At 44.1% G+C, this 22,347-nt stretch overlaps 1 protein-coding gene across 3 annotated transcripts in view; it reads right to left on the reverse strand.

Moving 5' to 3' along the window:
- Window positions 1-22,347, reverse strand: part of LOC148518005 (sodium/glucose cotransporter 1-like) — a 153,928-nt gene that overhangs the window by 94,989 nt on the left and 36,592 nt on the right. For all 3 annotated transcript variants that reach the window (XM_088477969.1, XM_088477971.1, XM_088477970.1), the window contains exons 3-5: window positions 9,592-9,696; window positions 1,471-1,530; window positions 66-170 (exon numbers count right to left, since the gene is read on the reverse strand). In XM_088477969.1, coding sequence (XP_088334095.1) covers window positions 66-170; window positions 1,471-1,530; window positions 9,592-9,696 — 270 coding nt within the window. The remainder of the gene's footprint in view (window positions 1-65; window positions 171-1,470; window positions 1,531-9,591; window positions 9,697-22,347) is intronic.

The following is a 22,347-nucleotide window of genomic DNA, read 5'->3' on the forward strand; positions in this document are numbered from 1 at the left end:
ACCTGCTATATGTTCACTGGGTGTATGTATAAGAGGATGGGAAAGGATATTTTGCCTGTACTCACCGAGATCTTGGTGAACACATACAGCAGTAGAGAAAGAATAGAAAGGTAAATCCGTATCCGATCCCCTCCAAAACGTTTCCGCAAGTATTCTGGCATAGTCACCACCTAGAGTAATAATAAGATGCAGAAAATGACACACAGAGAATTATACAGGGACATTACCGTGGGGCATTACTGTGTCACAAAACCACACACTCTTTTTGGGTGCACACGTGCAGAAAAATGTCCTCTTTGTTGTTGTTTTTTGGGGTGGTGGGTGTCAAATTACTGCCTTGCCCGGGTGACAAAATTCCTAATTTTGGCCCTGCATTCATTTACTGGTAACTACTACAACAAAATGTAGATTGTAGTGTGATATTACCAACTGAATTTGCATTGCGAATTCAGGCAATATCACAGGGATTTATTAAAAATCCCTTGCAGGGACAGTGGGCCTGATTCAGAGCCGTGCATATTTTTTTTCAGAACGGCCTCCTGGCCGCTCGTGGGTGACCACCCACAGCTATAGCGAGCGGCCATGATGATGGTCGCGATGGTCAAGATCACCGCGACCATCGGGCTTGCGACGAGACCCTTGTGGTAAGGTCTCATTCATTGCAAGCCCCAGAGAGCTTTCAGCTCTAACAGAGCCGGAATCTCTCCACTGACATAACTTGTGATGTCAGTGGGGCCTCCCCCAAACGGCAGGCGTTCTCATGGGAACGCCTCCGTTTGGGCAGCCACCCCCCGCCACGCCCACCAAAGAGGGCGAGCTGTAACTCAACATCGACAGCTCGCCCCCTTTGGTGCGAGATCCGGAGCGACGAATTGCCTGTCGCTAGCCGGGTCTCGCGCATGCGCTGTGGGCCACCATCGACCCGGTTGCGAGCGCTCAGCGCTTGCGAACGGGTCTGAATCAGGCCCAGAGCTTGCGAATCCCCTCTGCAGCCTTATCACTGTATTTTTCACAGAAAATACAGTAACGAGGTCCCGCACATGCAACCGCCCCGCGATTCTACTCCAAATGCCCTTTAGTGAATTTAGGTGATACTAAAATAATGTGAAGAGGGTGTGAAAACTCCCTTTTTCACTTTATTTTAGTAAAAATAATGTTAATAAATAGAGCCCATAGTAATAATGACAGCACATCTGAAAATAGTTTTTATGTTGAATCTTCTACATACACCATCCCTTAAATAAGTGAATTCACTTAACTGTTCATTCACTGGTTGATTCACCTCACTTGAAAAATAAGCATTTCCGAAATATATAGCTGGAATGATTTCTAATTTTAACGTTATAATAGGTCAGTTGACCAAGCTGCACAAAATTAATAATGTGCTTAAAATTCATATAGACATTCAATACGTCCCCAAAAATGATACATTTTTTATCCTATTTTGGTGGAATATCCAATAACACTTACCCCAGCTTTCACATAAATCGGCACAAAGATCCATCCAAGAAAAACAACAATGACCAGCGCCTGAAATATAACACAAATATATATCATCCGGCTGCACTTAGTAATCATCTATCATGTACTGTGTACATATAGTAAGGGGTATTTTTTATCAAAGTTGGATATTGCATTCGAATTAATGTTCAATTTAGCTCATCTGAAATCGAATCAAATCAAATGTAGAAATCCCTGTCAAAATCCCACATTTACTAAAATTCGATTTTGGAAGCCTTTTCTAAATCTAATTAGATTTGGTTCGATTTTGAATAGTGATTTCTTGTTCGATTTTGCATGCCCATGTCCAAATCAAACACAAAATCGAACAAAAAATAATCAAACTCCAAGCCTGCTTCATGCTGGAATTTTTAGCATAAGCTGGTGTGAATTACACAGATGCATGCATAGGTCAGTGAGATCCGTGCATGCTTCTCTGTGTAAAAAGGTTGTAAAGTGTTAAAATGTGTTGGTTTTTTTAAACAATGACGTGGGTTCCCCCCTAAAAGTACAATCAGCACCAGGCTTTTCTGAGCTGGTCCTGGTTGTGAAAATACGGGGGGACAAAAAACATAGGGGTCCCCTGTATGTTGCACAGTGAGCCAGTCCTGGTTTGGAAATACGGGGGACAAAAGACATAGGGGTCTCTCGTATTTTCCAAAACCAGCACCGGACTCTTTCTAGGGTGGGTGTAATGCCACAGCCGGGGTACTCTTGCACCATGACCCCCGGCCAAAGCATTATACCTGACTGCTAGTCAGCCCATACCAGGGATCCCTGGGGAAGTGGGGTTCTCCCTCTCCAGGGCACCCTGGGCTGGTAGCCCGTGACTATCCCCGGCACCCCTGGCCGGTGGGTGCCGGGTTGATTGTATATAAAATTAGATCAAATAACATTGTCTTTTACAGGAGAACTACAGTAAATGTCCATCAAGCCTCCCCCACATGTTGGTACTTGGAGAACCAAAAGTACCAGCATGCGGGGCATTAAGGGCCTGCTGGTACCTCTAGTTCACCTGCAAAATAAATATTATAATAAACACAAGACACACACACCGTAAAAGTAGAACTTTATTACACTCCCACTCACGCATACCCATCTACAATCCCTGTACACATCCTCTTCACCATGTAGGCATCCAAGTCTTGCTAAAACAAAAACAAAACAAAGTCCTGACCCACGGACATAAGTACCATTCTCTAAGGACGGTAGTTCCCAAATGACAGCTCTGCCGCAGCATTTCACTTAGAAATGAATGGGCTGGTTGTTCATTGGCTGAGAGAGATGAGCCTCTGCCTCTCTCAGCCAATGAACGGTTCCCACCACTGTCTTCAATGTTGAGAACCGCTAGGTAACCTTTAGTAACCTAGCGATTCTCAACATTGAAGTCAATGTTGGTAACCATTCATTGTCTGAGAGAGACGGAGGCATTTCTATGTGAAATCCCGTGGCTGAGCTGTCATTCGGGAAGTACCATCCTTAGAGGATGGTACTTATGTCCGTGGGTCAGGACTTTGTGTTTTTTTGTTTTGGGAAGACATGGATGCCTTCATGGAGAAGAGGATATGAACAGGGATTGTAGGGGAGTATGTTTGAGTGTGAGTGTAATAAAGTTCTACTTTCACGGTGTGTGCGTCTTGTGTTTATTTTAATATTTATTTTGCAGGTGAACTAGAGGTACCAGCGGGCTCTAAGTGCCCCGTATGCTGATTCTTGTGGTTCTCCAAGTACCAGCATGCGAGGGAGGCTTGCTGGGACCTCTAGTTCTCCTGTAAATGTTATTTAATCTATTGTTATACACAATCAACCGGGCACCCACCGACCAGGGGTGCCGGGGATAGCCCTGGGCTATCAGCTCTGGCCTGGGGTGTCCTGATGAGGGAGAACCCCTTTATTTGGGGATCCTCACCTCCCCAGGGATCCCCGGCCTGGGCTAACTAGCAGTCAGGTATAATGCTTTGGCCAGGGGATCCGGTGAAAGGGTACCCCGGCTGTGGCATTACACCCAAACTAGAAAGATTCCGGTGCTGCTTTTGAAAAATACGGGGGACCCATACATCTTTTGTCCCCCGTATTTCCAAAACCAGGACCAGCTTACAGAGCCCAGTGTTGGTTGTACAAAATACCTAGGTCTTTAGGTGTTCCTTTCCAAATCGAATACTAGTATATCAGGGATTTGTATGCTGGTGTATATAAAAGTACCGATGTTTGCCAATATTAGATTTTGAGTGGGATTTGACTGGGATTCGGTTTTATGTTTGAGTTTCATTTGATTTTGCCTTTAGTAAATCTCCAAATGCAAAATCAAATGAAAATCGAATGGCTAATAACACAAAAAACAAAATTGAACTTTGATAATACCCCTGAGTCTATTTCCCCTCAATTTTATTTAACTCTTTTCCTAAACACCCTGATGAATGGAATTATTATAACAGATGGATAGAAAACTTCACCATACTAGTGAAAACTACAAAACTAGACTAGTGCAAAAGGCATATAGCATATGGCTAATGTACTGTACAAAATATGGCTAATGTACTGTACAAAATATGGCTAATGTTGATATTAACTGCCTCCTGTGTAAATTTAATAAGCAAATTTACATTGCAGTGAATTCTGTGACTAATAAATGTGACTTTCAAGCCAAGGTATTTTGTCCAGGCTCATTGGGCCTGACTCAGACCCGCTCACGAGCGCATAGCGCTCGCAAGCGGGACGATGGCTGAGCAGTGTGCGAGCCCCGTAGCGAGTGAAATTTCACTCGCTGCGGGACTCACTACAAGACGGGGCGGCTATCGATTGTGATTGACAGTTCGCCCCATTTTGCAGGCGTGCAGGGGGGGTGGCTGGACAAATGGAGGCATTCCTGAAATAACACCTGCCGTTTGTGGGCGGCCCTACAGACATCACCAGTGATGTCAGTAGTGAACTTCCTGCTTTATTAGAGCAGGAAGTTCACTGGGGCTTGCGGTGGACGAGGCCTTACCACAAGGGTCTCGTCGCAAGCCCAATGGTCGCGATAATCGCGACCATCTCCAGGACGCCTGCTAAAGCTGTCGGTGGTCACCCACAGCTTAGCGAGCGGCCTGGAGGGCGGTGAAAAAAAACCCCGGCCCGCCCTGATTCAGAGCGAGCGCCTCTGAATCAGGGCCATAGTCCGAGACATTAGTGCTTCTGTGTACATTTTGTAAATGTTTAGGTCACTGTCGCCTAATTTTTCATTAAGATGTTGTTGAAATAAATGGTGAAATAAATCAACATTACAGAAATACAATTTGTGTGAAATATAGATTGATGTCTGTCGAAGCATTTGTGTAACAGAGCAGTGTTCTGCTTTTATACAGAGCTATAATCTAAGTTGTATAAGTATTGACATAGTAAATAATATAGATACTCTGTAAACTAGTCATTGTTAGGTTCTTGTGAAACAAGTTCCTTGATTGCAGGTACAGAATTGTCTGTTATACCACTTTTATACCAAAGTTCTGGGCCTTACCCAGGGGTTGGAACAGGGTTCCAATCCGGATCAGACCCGGAACTTACCACTTTCATACTGCGGCACCGACCCAGGGTATTCCCGAGTCGATGCCGTTCACACTGGAGCCGGGTCTGCAGTGACCCGACTTTTCCAGCGTTGCAGTGGACGCTTGGAGATGGTGTCATCTCCAAGCACCACTGAAGCCGGCCAATCGGGCGGCATGCGGCACAATCCGGGTCATCGTGACCCGGATCATGCCTTTTATACTGCAGGGTGCCACGGGAACGACCCAAGTCCATCCCTGCAAAGTACCAGAGTTAGATTCCTGGCTTCCTGGACCTGGGTGGATCCATTTACACAGAAGAAAATCGCATCAACCCAGGATTTTTAGGTCAGTATAGAAGGGGTATAAAATAGATCTCCTATCACTGTCTTGTTTAAAGCTGGATACACACTAGGATTTATGGCGTTGCCTATTTATCAAAGCCACCCTACATTTAAATTGGCCACCCAATTGGAGGGCGTTGAACTACAGATATATCACCTGATCAGTGGAACAGGCGATACATTTATCAGTGTATACCCAGCTTAAGCAAAGTAAAAAGAACCATTAGATAATGGCTGCAATACCCAGCTTTTACATATACTATAGAAAAATCATCATATGTTACTCACTGGCATACATGCAAATAATGTAACATATAACTGCATCATATCATGATATGCTCATTGTAACAAGCAGAGATTTATACCTATTAATAACAAACTCTTATTTACTTAAAAGGAAACAATTAGTAGAAAAGGAAACACTCTTCACTTTAACACGTCTCATTACCTCTAACCCTTCTGGAAAACAGCACAATAATAGTCTGATAACAGAACTGATTGTCTGTACAGGCAATTTAACACTACTCTTAAATGGTGACGTGTGTAGAGTTCAACAGGTTATAAAAAGTTAGTAAATGTATGTATATTTTACATACATGTGATCATATGAATACTCTGGGTTGTAAAGCAATTTTATCAAGATTTTTGCTTGTCTGCATTTTTGCTGCTCCAAAACTCATGTAGAACTGCAAATAATTCAAGGCTGCCTTAAGATAATAGTGGACTTAGGGCCAAGGTCATATACCTTTAAAAAAAAAAAAAAGTATAGTGTAATTTTACAAAAAGCGCAATATATAATTATATTGTGACAAAAATACTAGAAAAGTTTTCAAGGGGATTGACAGACCACCCGTGAGAGGCTAAAAAAAGGTGGGTCAGTTTCTCTAGTCTGTCTCTCATTGCCTGGGGCGCTGGTTGAGGCCTGCGGAAAGAGAGAGAGACCACTGATTGTGAATTTAAGTGCTGCGCTAAAAAAAAAGCTGTTTTGTGAGTTGGACACTAGTGGCCCTATTTATCACAATCCGTATCTCAGATGCAGATGTGATGTGTTAAAATCGCCAGATATTGCGATATTTGCGATATTTGAATACATTTGAATACATTGTAAGGATGTATCAATTATCGCATGCAAGACAGAGCTTGAAAAAAAGGTCAGTGCCTGATTCAGACCCGCTCGCTAGATACGGCCGCTCACTCCCAGCATATGGAAATTCAGCTAAGTGACGTCAAGGCAGGTGCTCGCACGGCAAGGCATAAGAACGCCCACTTTGTCTTGGCGTGCGATCACTTTGTATTTACAGATGCCCACCAGCCTATCTTTAGCCGTCCACTAGCGTACGTCATTTCCAGGAAATATATACAACCATCGGTACATCGGGTTCCATTGGATCTGACCGCAGCACTTGCGGTTGAGTGTACCCTACCGCAAGCACCTCAGTGTATAATTCAACCTGGTGACGTGTACTATGACACTGCCTGTTAATTATGCATGCCTCTGAAACGGCGTGGAAACACTCAGGCACGCCTATGTTCGCAACTCCACTCCCGCGTTACTACTGCCCTGCCCCTGTTACCACCCACAAACGACCTCTCCTGTCACTCATTCCACTGGGCTGTCTTTGCAGGGCGAGCGAGTGCATCCCGATCACTCGTACTAGTTTGCGCACGTGCACTGCGACATTTACGCATGCGCACATTAGCGACCATCACCAGCAACGAGCGATCGCTTGGTAGTGAGCAGGTCTGAATCAGGTCCTCTGTCCCTGCGAATCCTCTGTCCACACTTTAAGGTTTTTTTCGCCATAAATACCATGACAGTGTGACCATGCATGTGCCGCCAGCTCCCCCCCTCCCCCTAATGATTGCCCCCCCACGATGCCCCCCCCATGACCCTCACTTTGCCACTGCTAGGCTTACACTTACCTGCCCAGTGATCAGTGCTCTGGTGATGTCCTCGTCAGCTTCTCTTACAGCATCAGCAGCTGACTGGGGTCACAAAGCAGAATCACGGAGACCAGCTGAACAGAGGCCCTGATTCAGAGCCGGTCGCTCTGACAGAGTGCTCGCTCTGAATCAGGGCCGGTCTTTTTTGTTTTTAGAATGGCCTTCAGGCCGCTCGCATAGCTGTGGGTGACCACCCACAGCTATAGCGAGCGGCCATGATGATGGTCGTGATGGTCAAGACCATCGCGACCATCGGGCTTGCGACGAGACCCTTATGGTACAGTCTCGTTGCCGCAAGGCCAACAGAGATTTTGGCTCTAACAGAGCCGGAATCTCTCCACTGACATCACTTGTGATGTCAGTGGGGCCGGCCTCAAGCGGTAGGCGTTCTCATGGGAACGCCTCCGTCTGGGCAGCCACCCCCTGGCCCGCCCACCAAAGGGGGCATGCTGTCACTCAACATCGACAGCACGCCCCCTTTGGTGCGAGACCCGGAGCGACGGATTGCCCGTCGGTATCCGGGTCTCGCGCATGTGCACGACGGAGCCGGCTCTGTCGTGCGCATGCGCTCTGGGCCACCATCGACCCGGTTGCGAGAGCTCAGCACTCGCGACCGGGTCAGAATCAGGCCCAAAGTCCAAGAGGACCTCACCTGGTCTGGGGGCAGGTAAGTGTTATTTCTTTCTTTTTTTATAATTTTTTTTTTTTTGCACTGTGATCAGCGCTGTGGTCTATCATATATGCAGGTTGATCACAGACATCTACTTGGGCTCCGCTTTCCCTGAGTGAGAGTAGGGGAAATGGGGGGGAACCCTGCTTGACGCCGTCTCCAGGTTGCGTTATTATCAAAGGGGGGTGTCCACCCCCTCCGGGGTTTTTCACAATTTACTTTGGTAAATTGGAAGCAGATCACATTTCCAATTACAAGTATAAGAAATGCGATCTGCTTACTAAAAATATACTAATTAAAGGGCTTGGAGCAGTTTTTTACGAAAATCTCTCCATTAATACATGTAAGTGAAACTAAAATACCTCTCACCTTGAGAGAACTCATTATATTTTATTTAGAGCCGGACAGGCTAAGATTTATTATTAAGTTTTGTTTATTTTGTGCTCTTAAATAAAACTAGCTGCGGATTCTTGTACCAAGGCCCTGGTCTCTTGTGCTACTAATTGGCTTCTTGTTATTGTATCTATTTAAATCCAGTTCCTATATATGAACTATACTGCTAAATGTGTTTCACTGATCTTCCCTTTGGTGTCTTATGCCTTTCCTATTTCAGAATTTTGTGCTTTTAGAGTTTCCAAAATATTACTCCTTCCTCCAGCTCACTTACCAGAGCCCCTTGCAGATGTTAAGGGATGCTGTCATAATACCAACCACAAGGATTCCGGCACTCAGAATGCCAGCGCCAAAATCCTGACTGTCAGATTCCTGGTGCCGGCACCCAGACTGCTGGCAAGGTAAGTAGCAGGGTTAGGGGGAGGGTTAGGCACTAGCAGAAGGGTTAGGTACAAGAGGGAGGGTTAGGTTTAGGGTGCGGGAAGGGGGAGGTTCGGTTTAGGCACTAGGGGGGAGGTCAGGTTTAGGCATCGGGGAAGGAGGGTTAGGGAAAGGGGGAGGGTTAGGTTTAGGGTGTGGGGAGGTTCGGGTTAGGGTTGGGGAAAGGGGGAGAGCTAGGATACCGACCGACAGGTGTCTGTATCCTAACCCTGTCGGGATGCCAGCGCCAGGATTCTGACCATCAGGATCCCTAGCGCTGACATCTCATACCAAACCCGACATTAATACCACTAAGGTTAAGATCTCATCAGTAATGAGATAAGAAACGTAATGTTTACAAGTTAGCGGGATTACAAAAAGCTTTATTTTGTATTGGCAGGTTCATATTGGGAAAAGATTACATTTTTATTAGATTTTATTTTTTAAAAGGATTCTTAATCCGTATATATATATATATATATATATATATATATATATATATATATATATTCTTCATGTATTTTGTTCTAGTCAGCGTGCAGCAACTCTGTGGTAGGACGCCTATTACTCCACTGTTATACATAGCCTGCATAGATAACCCAGTAAGCACCAACGTTACAACAGAGATGTAGGGGGTGCCGTATATACATAGCTTGGAGGTGAGGGGACCCCGGTCATGCAATGTTGGCACCACCTCCAAGGCCTCTGCCCCCACTTAAACTCCAACTCTGAATATTTGCTTATCCTGTAATAGTGAAGGAAATATATAGGGGGCTAAAGCAATATTGAAAGATCTTACATTCCATTCAAAGCCTCCGATTACAATCCCACCAGCAGCTGCTGTACCAGCCAGTCCAACAAAGTGCCCACTTCCGATGTTACTGGCAAAAAGTGATGCTCCAATCTACAAAAGAAAAAGTTGAAAGTTATTTAATTCCCAGTAAAAGACAGGAGTCATAATTTGTTGCAAAGATGTATTTTTTTTGTTACTGTCAGTGCTGATTATTATTCTCTTTTACTTGTGTCGATGTAATGCATACATACATAACATATGCCATCTGTATAGTATATAAAAGTTACACAAAGGCCTTTACAGAATTAGGTGTAAAGCATAAGGGGTTATGGTGTAACTGAAGCTGTAGCAGCCAATATGTAGTATATGGGCAGTTCGTAGAAAGGGCCAGTTAGGCTCAGCGGCGTAACGATTATTCTTTCCTCCCCTCTGCCAAAAAAGTTTTGGCGCCTACCCCCCCCCCCCTCTCTGGTACGTGCACTCCCGAAAAAGGTGTGTGGTTTTGCCCTTACACATTATGCCACACTAAGTAATGCCCCTTATAACACATTGTGCCAAAGTGTAATGCCCTCATAACACATTATGCCACACTGTAATGCCCTTATAAATGCATTATGCCACACCGTAATGCCCCTTACAACACATTATGGCACACGGTAATGCCCCCTTCAATACATTATGGCACACTGTAATGCCCCTTACAACACATTATGGCACACCATAATGCCCCTTACAACACATTATGGCACACTGTAATGCCCCTTACAAATTATGCCACACTATAATGCCCCTTACACATTACGCCACACAGTAATGCCCATTATAACACATAATGCCACACAGTAAAGTCCCTTTTACACATTATGCTCCTCCCCCTCCAGCAGCATCTTACCCTCCCTCCCATGAGGATTGGAACGCCGAGAGTGTTGATTTGGAGTCGCACTGTTACATTGGCAGCAACCCTTGAGACTAGAGACATAGCGCCGCCGTCATTCTGGCGCCGGTCGTGAGCCAATCGGAGCTCGAGGACCAGTGCCACATCAGAAGACAGCGGCGCTGTGTCTATAGTCTCAATAGTTGCTGCAGGTGGCTGGCTGCCAGTGCGACTCCAAATCAACACCCTGCCCGAGTGCACCTCCTTTACTCAGCCTCCAGTACCCCCATGCCACCGCGGGATTCTGCGGAGGACATTGTTATACCACTGGTTAGGCTGGCTGTATATTGGTGAATTTAGCCATCAATCTAACTTGTGAATTAACCAGACAAATCGCTCCACCAACTCAGAACGGCTATGCACCCCCACCCACAGAATCGAGAAAGAGCTATCGATCTGTCAATCCTTTCCGTGTCTGGGAATAAAAGTAATGCTTGTAAAGTAAACCGGTTAAATGTGACAAATTAGTAAAATGTAGTTAGTGAGTTCCATGACTGAGAAACTAACCCCAGAGCGTGGGTGTAATTTTACCATCAAAGCATGCTGTGGAAGGAGCAGGGGCCAATTCCAAATGCTGCTATTGCCCAGATGCAGCTTCTCCTCTCCCCCAGTGAACCGATAATAGCTAGCGACCTGGCAAATGATGGGTCTAAAATACTAGTTTTGATATATATATATTTGATATCCCTAAACTTTTCTACATATGATGTGGTCATTATATGAAAGAGGTTTTTCTCAAGTTTCATAAACTTGAAAAAATGACTGCAATTGTGACTTATGGTGCATACACCATGGACGATCGTCAACGATAACGATAGTGTTGAACGATCTTCCGGGTGTGCTGGATGAATGATATCATCCAGCTCACCACCAACCCACCAATGATGGCCAATGACCCGCGATCAACAATCGTGGGTCCCTATAGTAACCTGGTTGATATCGACCAGGTTGGCCTGCATGCACGGGTGATGGACCATATCTTTATCGTCCATACGTGCCCATGCATTTTTAGGTCATTGGTGGGTTGGAGGCACCAAAAAATGCATGATATGAACGATAACGATATGATCGATATCATTATCGTTAATATCATGCATTTTAATCGTACCGTGTGTACGCACCTTAAATGGGACAAACTCAATATAATAAGCAAAACATATGTAATGACAACCCATACAAAAATTATGTATTAGTAAAGTATTACATGTTTTACAAAGCACATAAAGACAATAACCTTGATCAGTGGCGGCTCCAGAGGCAGGGCTGCAGCGCAGTGCAAATTTCAAATAGGGGAGCCACACCAACTGTCATTTCAAATGCTGCCAAACATCACTGGCTGGGACTCACTGGCAGTTGGTGTGACTCCCCTATTTGAATTTTGGACTGTGCTGCATCCCCACCCCTGGAGCCGCCACTGGTCTTGATTCAGAGATGAACGTAAAGTTGCCGCCGCTTTCCTTGTTCGGAGATAAATGCAGATCTCGCCCTGTATTCAGGCATACACTCACCCATGAATATCATTCAATTCAGTCTACATGTCCATGACACATCCCGGCACATTTATCCTTTGTGCCAATGTCTAGATTCCGCCCAGTTACCCTCATTCAGCTGCAAGCGGAGATACAACTGAGATTCCACAAAACACTAAATTGCCTGCAATTGCTCTAAAGGCCAGTACACACTACACGATGTCTAGTGTGTACCGACCACGTTAGTGAAGGGCATGCAGGTCCGATGGGCGATCTCGCTGACGACGCTCGGGAGCGTGCATCCTCAGCGACATAGCCGGTACACATTGGCCCATGTGTACGATATGTCATCTGATCTGCCGGGTCGGACAGCTTATCGTCTAGTGTGTACTCGGCTATGAGTGTACCCAACAGCTTATCGTCTAGTGTGTACCCGGCTATGTGTGTACCCAACAGCTTATCGTCTAGTGTGCGAGGCAAAATACATGTACAATTTGCTAAAAAAAAATTGCAAGATCCAACAGCAGATGGAATTGCATGCAAATCTGGTGTTTGGCCCAATATGTATTTGTCAACATGTATAACATATTGCTGCCAAAAATGGGTTGTTTCGTTGCCCAATATAAGTTATCCTGTACCAGAAACGAGGATCACCATGATACCTGTTCTGTTATCAACATCTCAGGTGCAGTCCTGCCCATCTGCACAGTTCAATTTTTTTTTAAAATAATGGTTTTCTGTATAATGCTTGAAATCCTTGTTATCTATGCTTGGAAGAAAAGTATTTAAAGAACTAAAGGTACATTTTTATTACATTTGCTTTCTGTAGCTAAACACACAAAGACTTCAAGGAATATTGTCAAGAAGCTGGGGCGCTGTTATCTATCCTGCACTGCAATTACATGTATTTGTTTGCATTATACATGTGAAATGTGTACAGCATGTCTGTGTTGGTTTAGAAGCGATCACGGACAATTTGAACACTTTTACATTACTGCACACAGACATCTATATAATAATTCTCTAAGGTCTGTCCCGTCTTCAACATGCATGTGTAGGAGGAGCAGGGGCACGTGCCCCAATGCCTTCCACTGCTAGGGAGACAGGAAAGACATTAGCCAGGGAGGAGAACCCACCTCGCCGCCAACAATGGGGTAAGTATGGGGGCGGGATGGAGCAGGAGGGCAGGATGGAACAGGAGGCGGTACATGTTGGGGGGTAGAGAGGGAAGGAGCATGGGAAGGTGGGACTGGATGGAGCGGAGGAGGAGAGGTGAGAGAGCAGGGGGCAGATTGAGGGCATATGCCAGGTCCCTTTACTAGTGTATGATAATTTCACAATCTTCTACATGCACTTGGTTGCAGGTACAGTACACTGTACAGTCATGGAACCTATTATCTTACACTATTCTCAAAGTATATTATTAGTCCTTACTATATTGCAGATAGCATGTTGCATATGTCATACATGAGTAATCAGTAATCAATGTATGATAAGCAGTATAAACAATGTATATTAATGATGTAACAATACCGTATCTTATTCAAATTAGTGTGATAATAACTAAGTTTCTCCTATTACCTTGTAAATCATAAAATGAACTAGATCAGGGGTTCCCAACCACGGTCCTCAAGGCACACTAACAGCCCAGGTTTTAGGGATAGCCATACTTGAGCACAAGTGACTTAATTAGTACCTCAGTTATATTGATTTAACCATCTGTGCTTTAGCATGGATATCACTAAAACCAGGACTGTTAGTGTGCCTCGAGGACCGAGGTTGGGAATCACTGAACTAGATGGTCCTTCTTATCTTTATTTTCCATTTATCTCCACAAATGTCAGGTCTTATTTCACCATACTGCATGGGGTACATTTCCCCCACTTAAAGTACAACTAAACCCCAAACTGTTGAGAAGTTTGGAGTAATGGTGGGTATACACACTAGACGATATGCTCCCTGAGCGATATTGTGTAGTGTGTCCCCGGCAGGCTGTGCTCAATGTCGTTCATGACATTGAGCACAGCCGCTGAACGATATCATTAACGATCAGCGCCGGGCTCTCTCCCCCATTCCCTGACATGCAGCAACCTGACGAGATCGTCAGGTTGTGCTGCATGTTCAGGCGATGGACAATGTAGGAAACGACCAGCGGGAGTGCGCATCGCTGGTCGTTTCCGACATAAAAGTGCACGATTTGTGCACGATTACTGAGTGACTGCACGATTACGATGTCGTAATCGTGCAGTCGCTCAGTAATATCGCCCAGTGTGTACCCACCATATCCCTGGCGCTTCAATTGAGAACTTATAATAGGAATAAATTGCATGAATCGTATAGTAGGTAATATTTCTGTATTTATTTATAAGGAGTTAAAAGATGCGTATCATGTATTTAAAACACATATATATATATATATATATATATATATATATTTATCACAGGCTACTACTAGTAGACAACATTAAAACACACTACATATATTAATCACTACATAAAACAGTTGTGATTTGATGTAGTCCCACTGTAGGGAGATAAAATTATGAGGGAGATACGCCTATGGCGGTTTAATCTGTCCTAAGTTTTGAGGGTGTACAGCACCCACCGGGTTGTGTTTTCCCAATTAGGTTCAGAAGAAAATAGTCAATGTCTATTAAAGAAGTTGGTACCTTTGTATAGTACTGATGATCCAGGTAGGATAATAAATTCTTTGTACATGGCGATGATTGGTGGGAGTGGAGGTCGTTTGCCAGCAAACTTGTAAGGGTGGGAAGAGTGTGAACCACGTCCTAGGGTATCCCTTACCTCACTTAATCTACGCGTTATGCCCATGCCACGGGCTTCATCAGGATGGTGAGTATGTCCTCCATGTCCTCCTTAAATACCTGCTGGTTGTAAGGGCCATCCCCCTCACTTCCACCGGTGTTTTTGTGCGGCAACTGCTCTGGCGTCACTTCCGCCCAGGTGGTGTAGCACTTGTTCAGTTGCTGCGAACGTCACTTCCGCCCGGCGGCGGGATGTCATCTCTGGCTTATAGGATATTGCTTCCGTTCAGGTGCGTCTGCTTCCTGTTTATATACTCTGGAGATCACTTCCGCCCGGTTCCTTGCGGGATCCATCTGCATGTTATTTCCGCCCATAAGCATGATATAAATTAATATAGCATAACTTCAGCATTGAGTTGCTATATCCGGGTTTCTTTGGAGGTCAGTTATAACCTAATAGTTGTTGGCACTGAGTTTGTGCATTTCTTTCGTTCCAATATGATAGTTTGTAGGGAAAAAAACTAAGGGCCTGATTCAGACCCACTCGCGAGCGGCTGTCCGCTCGCAAGTGGGTCGATGTTATGGACTGAGCATGCGCACGACGGAGGGAGCTCCGTCGTGCGCATGCGCCAGACGCGACGAGTGAAGGAAAGTCCTTCGCTCGTTGTGTCCGATCAAAGGGAGCGTGCTGTCAATGTTGATTGACAGCACGCCCCCTTTGGTAGGCGTTCCGGGGGCGTGCCTCCCTGAAGGGGGCGTTCCCACGGGAACGCCTCCCGTCAAAAGCCGGCCCACTGACATCACTAGTGATGTCAGTGGGAGTGATTTTGGCTCTGATAGAGCCAAAATCACTCCGGAGCTTGCGGTTGAAAACCTCAACCGCAGGCTCCGGCTCGCAATTTCGATGGTCGCGATGGTCACGACCATCGCGGCCATCAAAATGCACGCTCGTATAGCCTGTGGGTGGTGACCCACAGCTAAACGAGCGTCCAGGAGGACGCTCCATTTTCATGGAGCCCGGCCCTCATTCAGAGCGTGCGCTCTGCTCATAGCGTACGGCTCTGAATGAGGGCCTAAGTGCATTACATAAACAAGCAACAACATATAACATACATAAAACGATGAATCAAGAGCTAGTACAGGGGGTAGCTGGATCTAAAGGTAGCTGTTTCTAATATATAGTGAGGCGAATTAATAACATAGAAATAAGTAAATGACTGTATTAAATAATTCTTGATATTCTTCGCAGTATTCTCTACTTCAGGCCGTAGCTGGGTAGTGCGGCCGGTGCCATCGCACAGGGCACCACAGGTCAGGGGGCGCTGTTTGGGCCTGTCAAATTTCTGTTTATTATCATTCTTGCTTGTAGCTTCCTCTTATTTCATCCCCAGCATCTCCTGGCCTCCCCTATCTCTTCCCTGGCCCTTCCCCATGAAGCCATGGCCCTTTTTTGGGTGCATTATGTTCCTTTGAAAAATGAGGGGGCGCCAATGCTCTTTCTGGCACAGGGCACCAAAAAGTCTAGTTACGGCTCTGCTCTACTTCACATGTTTTCCATGTCTCCTCACAGAATCACAGGTGTATTCATTACTCACTGACACATTTTAAAATATTCACAGCTGGAGCTATAATCACATTCTCACTACTAAAGAGACTCCTCTTAGATTCAATGAAGCTACAATTGTTGTGTTAGCGAAACCTGGCAAAGACCCAACTCTGGTGGGCTCCTATCGCCCCATTTCCCTGTTGAATCAGGATTTTAAAATCCTTACTAAGTTGATGGCAAATCTCCTACAGACATATCTACCCCAACTAATTTCCCCTGCGCAGCTTGGTTTTGTTAAGCATAAGCAATCGGTACAAGGCATACGAGCCGCTATTGCCACAATAATATATACTCATATGCACAAAGCTATGGATAACATACTCGTTAATTTAGATGCAGAAAAAGCATTCGATAAAATAGCATGGTCCCATCTTGATAGAGTATTGCACCATCAATGCTTTGGTGTAGCCTTCTGTAATTTAATAAAAACCCTCTACAATACACCCACTGCCCAAATAGTGGTAAATAACGTGACCTCTCCTTCATTTCAACTTGAGAGGGGCACTAGACAGGGGTGCCCTCTCTCGCCCCTTCTCTTTAACCTGGCCTTGGAACCCTTTATTCGGTATATTATACAGTTGCCTGGATTTGCTGGCATTAAAATTGGCAAACGAGAGATACGTGTTACAGCATTTGCAGACGACCTCCTCATATTTACGTCCAACCCCAGACAATCCATCCCCCTTTTAATTGGGGCCATAAATCGGTTCTCCTCGTTTGCAGGCTTTTCCATCAATTTTGAAAAATCAGAAGCTTTGGCCATATTTAGACAGGTGGAGAGGGGATGGAGTAATACATTTCCTTTTCAGTGGGCAAACAACCACCTTACTTATTTAGGGGTGGCACTTCCATCTCATCTAGCCCATTTATATACCCTAAATATTGATCCAATTATTCGCAAAATAAAAACCGAACTCAGCCTGTGGCAAAATCTACCTATTAACTTGTTAGGACGCTGTAATTTATTTAAAATGGCTTGTTTCCCAAAACTGCTATATATCCTGCAGATGACTCCTCTTCTACTTACAAAATCAGATCTATCTTTACTCAATGCCACTGTCTCAAAATTTATCTGGAATAATAAAAGGCCTAGAATTAGCCAAAAGAAACTGTCTCAAACCGTACCAAGGGGGGGAGTAAACTTACCGAATATTAGACAGTATAATTTAGCGTGTCTTCTACGCTTCGCTATAGATTGGATCACTGAAAACAATATATACACAGATGTTGAGTTGGAGTCTCAGTTATGCGCTCCTCTATCTCTTAGTTATTTGCTACATATGCGGATGTCGAGATTGCAGTCACTTAATTTTAATAACCCTCTCCTCATATCTACCATCCAGGCATGGCAATCCTCTAGAAAACTACTCAAACTCCAACAATTCCACTCCCTAACACTACCGTTTATTGGCAATCTAGACTTTCAGAAAGGTGAGATATCATTGCCCTTTTCCGCCTGGCGCTCTTCTGGAATCTTAAATTTACGAACACTCTTAAACGACTCACACCTCCCCCTCACCTTCAATGAAGCCATGGAAAAATATGGACTTAGACCCCAACACAAGTTCTATTATTACCAAGCTATCCATTATCTACGTTCTATCCTTCCCCAATTGGATGAACAGGATTATGTAAACCCCCTAGACTCTCTCACGTACACCACTACATATTCCATCTCAACAATATATGCACGTATACGCACAGAAATAGATCCAGAAACCAAACTTTTGGAATTAGGTAAAAGGTCCTCCCAGATTCCCTCTATGTCCCCAAATCTAATTTTGGAGACTTTTCAAACTAACTTAAAGCTCATTCCTGCCAGCTCCTACCAAGAGATGGCATATAAACTACTACATAGGGCATATTTGTCACCCAAAACACGCCATTTGATGGGTATATCGGACGAGTCGAGATGCACCAAATGCTCAACTACAGATGCAGATATCATGCATTGCCTCTGGGAATGCCGACACATAAGGAAGTTTTGGATAGAGTTACAACATTATGGGTCTGAGGTGCTAGGCATACCTTTTAGATGTACTGCGTCATGGGCTCTATTTGGCTATCTAGCTGACCAACCCGAGATTCCCAAATCTGATAAAAAATTTATAGTAATTCTATCCGCAGTGGGTCGGAAGGCCATACTACAACAATGGATTCATAACACACCGCCAGCTGTTTGTATGGCCACTTCTAGACTACTCTTTTTGTTTAATATAGATTGGCTGGAGGCATCTTTAGATAAGGAAACTCTAACCCCTGCGCTTTTTCAATGCTGGGGCAAATATATTCAAACATTACCCTCTTCAACTAAACTGGCAATACAACGATGCTTTCAATTCACTTAGTGGTACTCTTACCAGTTATTAGATAACCAAACTCCTATCACCACTTAAATTGTTTGTTCCTCTATATCACAGCCGGGCATCTGTATTCTCCCCCCCTCTCTCTCTCTATGTCTGTCATATTACTTTTTTTTTTCTCTCTCTTTCTCTTTTTATCCCATGGATGGAACGACGACCTTGGGTGTAGATGAGCACAGGTTAAGGTTGAAATTGTTACATTTACATTTTTATTTATTTATTTTAATTTTTTATTATTTTTTTTTTTATTTCAATATTATCCAATAGAGATAATTATAAATTTCTAAATCTCTATATTATAGTAACGATTAGTTAAATATATAAAAGTTTAGAAAATATTGGTATATTTATATACACTGATTGTGAAAGACTTCTAGATTATATGTTCCTTCTTTTTGAACTCACTCTATATTGACAAGCTGTATTTGTTATGAGGTCTGCAATGCCTTACTTCCTTTTTGTGTATTTTCATTTTAATATACCTTAATAAAAATATGTTGGAAAAAAAATAAATGCCCAAGGCTTATATCTTACCCCACAGAAGGTGAGTACACTACAGAATTTTGTAGGACTTCTTTTGGGTTTACAAATTTGCACTATGGAGGCATGTTACTTTTGTTTCTCCCTAATGATGACACCGTTCCTGAGTGATCCAAGAACACATCGAATCAACGTTGTATCTGGCAACCACCGTACGACCATGGTGGAAATTGGTCCAACGCTCATATACAACCTACAAATGGTGAGTGCATTTTCAATTTCATTGAATATAACATATTCCATTTAACAGTATCACATGATATTAGTTTTATATTTTTTCACATATTTCGGAATACACTGGGAACAAGATCAAATCTATCTACAACACAGATCTCAAGATAGCGCTGGAACTATTCCATTTCTTATCAATTACCCACATGCAGTGCCTCTGTAGTTGTGCCCATATACAGTGCCCCTGCAGTTGTTCCTATGTACAGCGTTCCTGTAGTTGGCCCATATGCAGTGCTTTTGTAGTTGAACCCATATGCAGTGCCCCCTGTAGTTGAGCCCATATACAGTGCCCTCTGTAGTTGTGGCCCCTTATGTAGTGCTCTCCATTGTGCCCCTTAAAGTAGTGCCCCCTGTTGTGTCCCTTAAAGTAGTGCCCTCCCAGTACTTACCTGTCCACGCTGTGCATCAATGACTTGACACGGCCGCCGCCTGTGCTGCCGCGCTGAATGGATCTAACGTGATCCAGGAGGTGTGGCCACACAGGCTTCTCACAACGAGGGTGACATCATGACATCACCCGCGCACTGCATCACTGGAAACGGTGGCCTCTGAAGTGATCAGAACTTTAGAGACCAGCATTCACAGTTGCAGTGGCGTAGCTATGGACCCCGGCGCCCCCTAGCCACCACGGGATCTGCGAGGGCCATTGTCACGCCACTGTCTTATACAGCAGCTTGGCGCACAAATTTTTGCTCCACTAAAATCGTCACTGCTTGGCTCCCTTTTGTCACAGATGAATGGTTCATACACCTAAACCGTCCTCGACCAATGCTGTATAGATTAGTGAAAACCCCATCAAAATCCATCACTTGATTCAAGAACGAACAGGCAAATATATATATATATATATATATATATATATTATATGGTGCAGCTTGATATTTAGAATAGGGTTAATTTTTAATCATAAAAAAAATATAAAACATATTTCAACAAACAGCATGGAGTAGAGATGATGAAAATATATAATGCCAATCCGGATATAAATTGATATTATATTGCCAGTCCACAGGGCCTGATTCAGGGATTTACGCTAATGCATTATCAACTTCATTCTCTCATGGATAGCAGTTGCCAAAGCACAGCCGAGCATAGGGACGCTCCCTGCTGCCTTCTCATGTCTGTCCGACGACGTGCAACAGCGTAAACATTGGTAACAACAACACACATCAGGCAGTCACACAGCATGTTAGTCACATCTGACCTACCTCAAACACTGCAGCGCTCTCATGACACACAGAGTTCTCTTATGCTGTTAAAGCGATCACAATGGATAATTAAAGCACGCTCATGAAATGGCTTTTAAACAGTCCGACAGGCAAGAAGTTCTTACAATGTCACTGGATGTTGGAGTTTCTAGTTGGCAAAAATATAAAGGTTCTTGTGCTGGTTTGGATGAATTTATCTATCTATCTATCTATCTATCTATCTATCTAAGAGAGAGAGGGAGATGTACTAAGCCTTGGAGAGAGATAAAGTGGAGAGTTATAAAGTACCAACCAATCAGCTCCTAACTGTCATGTTACAGGCTGTGTTTGAAAAAATGACAGTTAGGTGATCATTGGTTGGTACTTTATCTCTCTCCACTTTATCACTCTGCAAGGGTTAGTACATCTCCCACAGAGACAGAGTAAGTAGAAGGGAGAGACACTAAAGTGGGAGAGCAAAATAAGTAAAACAGAGTCAAATTAAGAACTGTATGGTGTCAAATCATGATCTTGCTGTTACCCTCGTCCCAGAGAGCGCACAGCAAGTGTCAGAAACAAGAGAGCTCAAAAAAACTTTATGCGTACACTGATTTCCTACCCTCCAACATGACCCGTTCCATTAGGTAGAAAACACTCTGCTCCTGGACTTCCCACCTATTGTATGATTGCAGCCACCTGTGTTGAACTAGGTAATTGATGGACAGGTGATTCAGCACAGGTGTCTGCAATCATAAATTAAGAAGGAAGTCCAGGAGCTGAGCATTTTGTACCTAATGGAACGGGTCATGTTGGAGGGTCTGTTATTTGCTTACATCTGAGGTGAAACTGCCTCAGCAACATCCATTAGACCAGGTGAGATAAGTCCTTTAAACATATCTTCCAACTTTTGTGTTCTTTGAAGATGGACATTGCGTGGGCATGCCCAAGAAGGTGGCAGAGTGTTGGTGAAGGCTGTGGAGCCTCATGACATCCCCTTATTGTGTCACTGTTGTGGCATGGCCACCACTCTTTGAGATGCTGGGCTTCCCCCAGGCCCCCCTACACTGTAAATAGATTATGTGTGGCATCTATTTTCTTGCGCTCCCCCCAGAAAAACGGGACTGTCCCCCTGAATGCGGGAGAGTTGGGAGGTATGTTTTAAATAAATATATATATATATATATATATATATATATATATATATACATACAGGGCCGGTTCTAGACAATGTGGAGCTCAGGGCGAAAGAATCCAATTGCACCCCCCCAAAAAAAAAAGTTCTTACAGATGGCGTTCCTCTGCTCAGACTTCCGGAAAGGGGGCGTGACTGATCGGGGAGGGGGCGTGTCCTTGCAGAACACCCCCAATTCATCACACTTTAGGTTGTGCCCTGCACTTACGGAGGTGCTGGGCTTCCCCCAAGCTCTCCCCTCACGATGAATAATCGCTGTGCGTAGTAATGCGCCCTACGTAGTAATAGCCTTTATAACACATTATGCCACATGCAGTAATGCCCTGTATAACACATTATGTCACACACAGTAATGACCTAATGACCTTTATAACACATTATCCACACTCAGTAATGCCCTTAATAGCACATTATGCCACACACAGTAATGCCCTTAATAACACATTATCCACACTCAGTAATGCCCTTAATAACA

This window comes from Taudactylus pleione, unplaced genomic scaffold (assembly GCF_031769625.1).
Source record: "Taudactylus pleione unplaced genomic scaffold, aTauple2 ptg000205l, whole genome shotgun sequence".
Taxonomy (NCBI): Eukaryota; Metazoa; Chordata; class Amphibia; order Anura; family Myobatrachidae; genus Taudactylus; species Taudactylus pleione.